The sequence below is a fragment of the Sphaeroforma arctica genome (genome assembly GCF_001186125.1).
Source record: "Sphaeroforma arctica JP610 unplaced genomic scaffold supercont1.360, whole genome shotgun sequence".
NCBI classification, from domain to species: domain Eukaryota; class Ichthyosporea; order Ichthyophonida; genus Sphaeroforma; species Sphaeroforma arctica.
In genome coordinates this window covers 46,687-49,967 of record NW_014040198.1, presented here as the reverse complement: position 1 = coordinate 49,967, position 3,281 = coordinate 46,687, and the positions used below count along the sequence as shown (strand labels likewise).

Below are 3,281 nucleotides of genomic sequence, written 5' to 3'. Positions count from 1 at the left end.
ATACGTGTATACAAATTTGTCTATGTCTGTGCACAGTAGTACTATTAATTTATAAAAGAGTTAAGCTTCTGTATAATTTACATTTGGTAAATGAAAGTGCGATTATTTAAACAATCTCTAGCAATAACAACATAAGAGTAATGAGACGCCTGGTATACAAAATGGCACCAAGTCGGCTACACATAGCAATGGCAATGAAAAGACGTGCGCAAAGATAAAAGATTGGCACATCGTATGAAAACATGGATTATACCACGACACAGTGAATCCCGGCATCAATACCTACCTTTCATACTTGCGCGACAGAGCTACAAACTTCGCGGACCCATTCTTAATCAAATATTCGTGTACGATCAAAGCTCGGTATGTATGACGCCAATACCCCTTATCCTCTCTATATCGTTGCAGCAAGGTCTCCATGATCATCACCAACTGTGAATCATCTGGATTGTACGTGGCCCCACTGATTTCCCTTAAGTGCTCGCGTTTGGGTGGGAACGGCTTATCGGAAGTGGCTTTCCGCACTAGAGCCTCGATATACGAGCATCCTGACAACTGATCTTTCAGACGCATACTGAGGTAGTGACAGTCTGCTTTAAAAGATTCTGTGGTTCCAACAAGCGATGTTAATGTAGGTTAAAGAGTCTGTTGTGGTCGATGCAACAATACTAAGCGTTGTGAACACCCCTGCCCCGCCTCATGTGCATGCATGTGTATGCAGACTCTCAATTTGTATATCTCATTTTATATAGTATAATGGCATAGGCCCTGCACTTTTTATGAGAAATAAAATAATTTTTCATAATTTATAAAAAGTTAAAAGTACACATTTATGCCTAAATTTGGTTGGGCTTAATATTCTATAGGGTTTTCAGGGTTTCGTTGCATTTCAGGATATGTACGTAGCCTCCTAAAATATTTGCACAGGATAAATATCCACAGGGGTCGAGGCGTTGTTTATATGCTCTCACATTCTCACAGTATCATCCACTGCTGCCCCCACATGTCGTACGTGCACGTCGATAGCCAAGACCGGAGGATGGAAGGGCGTGAACAGACATGCGAATTCAACTCAAAGCAACATGCCCAGATTTCACGTAGCACCAAGGTCGGCCACTTCCCATCGCCTACAACGAGCGCTCACTATAACGCATTACAAACAAAGAGAACGCCGAGAAGTTGATCCCTCTATTCCTCTACTTATTATACGGCAGCATCGGTTCAAGTGAGTGATTTGACAGATCCACATGTAATTTCATGTGAACGAGAACTTTCATTCCCGAAAATTCAAAGTAGAAGATTGTTCTAATTTATTGTACATAACTTTACTGCAATAGAACAAAGGGGGTGAGAACGATGGATATCTGAGCGAACCACCACATAGGCTCAGTAATAAGCTCTTCTCCTCTAATTTTAACTAGACGTGTGCCAGGAAACTAAATTTATTTAGCGAGACCCAATGTACGTCTCAATCCGCCAATGCTTCCGTAAAGCAAGCAACACATTGACTTTGTGAGCAAAATATGGATTGTTCCGATATCCAGCTCTCAATCTAAGTACAAGCGTGGGTCAGAAGAAAGCGACTGTCGATTGGCTAGAGTAGACAGTGCTGCAAACTCTCTATGAGTGACCCACGATAGCAGTGCATTGATTTCTTGTTGCATCATTTTCTGCATATGCGAGACCTTTGCTTTGAACAACTTCTCCTTCTCGACCGGGTCGTTACTCTCTTTGGAGTTGTCCTCGTAAGCAGATACGGACAACTTCAAGTTTGCAGGATAGCCACCGACCTTTGCCTTGGGTCCCCATACCTTGTCGCACCCAACATGCGTGAAGAACACGTACTTCATATTATTTCGCTCAGTGATTCTGAAACCGCCCGTACGCCATGAGAGCATCTCGTAAGGTTTTGCATTCACCGTACCCTCAGGGCAGAAGGTCAGTCCTCCGCCCTCGGTCACGTAGGTTTCGAAGGCTTCCATTACCGGTTTCTGTTGAGTCTGTTCAGAAAAGGAAAACAACCCGTTAGAAATTGTAGATGGTATTTTCCATTACCGGTTTCTGTTGAGTCTGTTCAGAAAAGGAAAACAACCCGTTAGAAATTGTAGATGGTATTACAAACATGCAAACGAGGCGAAATATAGTCAACAACAAGCCACATGTCAACACAGCCACTGCACGTATGAGTCTCAAATTAATGCGACCACCCGGCCAACGAATTGCACAAAATGTGTTCTTCAAGGTTCGTATGTCAACGTATGTCAATAGCATGGGCTCATTCTGTTCCAGTCATCGAAAAATGGCACGCAGAGTCGTTCAACCGCCTATGTAAACATCTAGTTCCAAAATTAAATTTGTTGACTTGAACCACGTACGACACAGTAAACTCCCTCAGCTGGCAGAACACATGGGAGACGCCCAAAAGGATTACTTAGCAGCCGATGGAAAATAATTTCGTATTGAAGACACTACCTGATCGACACTGCTGCCCTGCTCGCTCGTGAAATGGACGGGGAAGTGGCCTACCCAGGTGCTGATCTTGCCCATGAATGGCAGCTTGAATATACTGGCTTTCATCAGCGTCTTGTTCAGTGGGATGATATTGGGCGGCGATACAGCCGAGTAGAGAATCGCATCCAGATACGACGTGTGGTTTATGAGCGTCGCAACTGGTGGGTGTGCAAGAACCGGGTGAACGCAGTGAGTTATTAGCCAGTTAGGAAAGATGAGATGTCCAGGACGCTAAAAAGGACACTAAAAAGGACGCGTACTCAAATACATTTCCCCCATTTACTCAACAGTCGAAAAACTGCTTAAACGAACATGTCGAAACGTAAAAATCTTGAAACCACGAAACAATAATAGCAGCCCGCGACATCGTCGCAATGGCGTGTAACTGTAAAGTGTGACTACTAAACTGAATAGTATCAGTTGTGTCTTTTGTGTCTTGGACATACATGCTTTCGAGAAAACCCATCACAAAGGAATAGTATACTGTACATGTACGACTACATATATATATATATATATAAATATAAATCTATATATATATATATGTATGTATATATATAAGTATGTATGTATACATATACATATATATACATATATATATGTATATATATATATACATATATATATATATTCATATACATTTAAATATGAGTGTATATGTATATATATATACATATTCATACGTATATAAAAATGAGTATATATATATATACGTTTATATATATATGTATATATATATATATATGTATGTATATAATATAAATAATATA

At 40.7% G+C, this 3,281-nt stretch overlaps 2 protein-coding genes across 2 annotated transcripts in view; both read right to left on the bottom strand.

The window, feature by feature from the left end:
• SARC_05575 (hypothetical protein) overlaps window positions 1-735 on the bottom strand; it is a 6,792-nt gene extending 6,057 nt beyond the window's left edge. The window contains exon 1 of the mRNA XM_014300564.1: window positions 287-735. Within this exon, the coding sequence (XP_014156039.1) occupies window positions 287-573 (287 nt within the window). The 5' untranslated portion in view covers window positions 574-735. The remainder of the gene's footprint in view (window positions 1-286) is intronic.
• Window positions 736-1,302: 567 nt separating this feature from the next.
• The window catches only part of SARC_05574 (hypothetical protein), a 3,187-nt gene continuing 1,208 nt past the window's right edge, over window positions 1,303-3,281 (bottom strand). The window contains exons 2-3 of the mRNA XM_014300563.1: window positions 2,473-2,669; window positions 1,303-2,000 (exon numbers count right to left, since the gene is read on the bottom strand). Coding sequence (XP_014156038.1) covers window positions 1,548-2,000; window positions 2,473-2,669 — 650 coding nt within the window. The 3' untranslated portion in view covers window positions 1,303-1,547. The remainder of the gene's footprint in view (window positions 2,001-2,472; window positions 2,670-3,281) is intronic.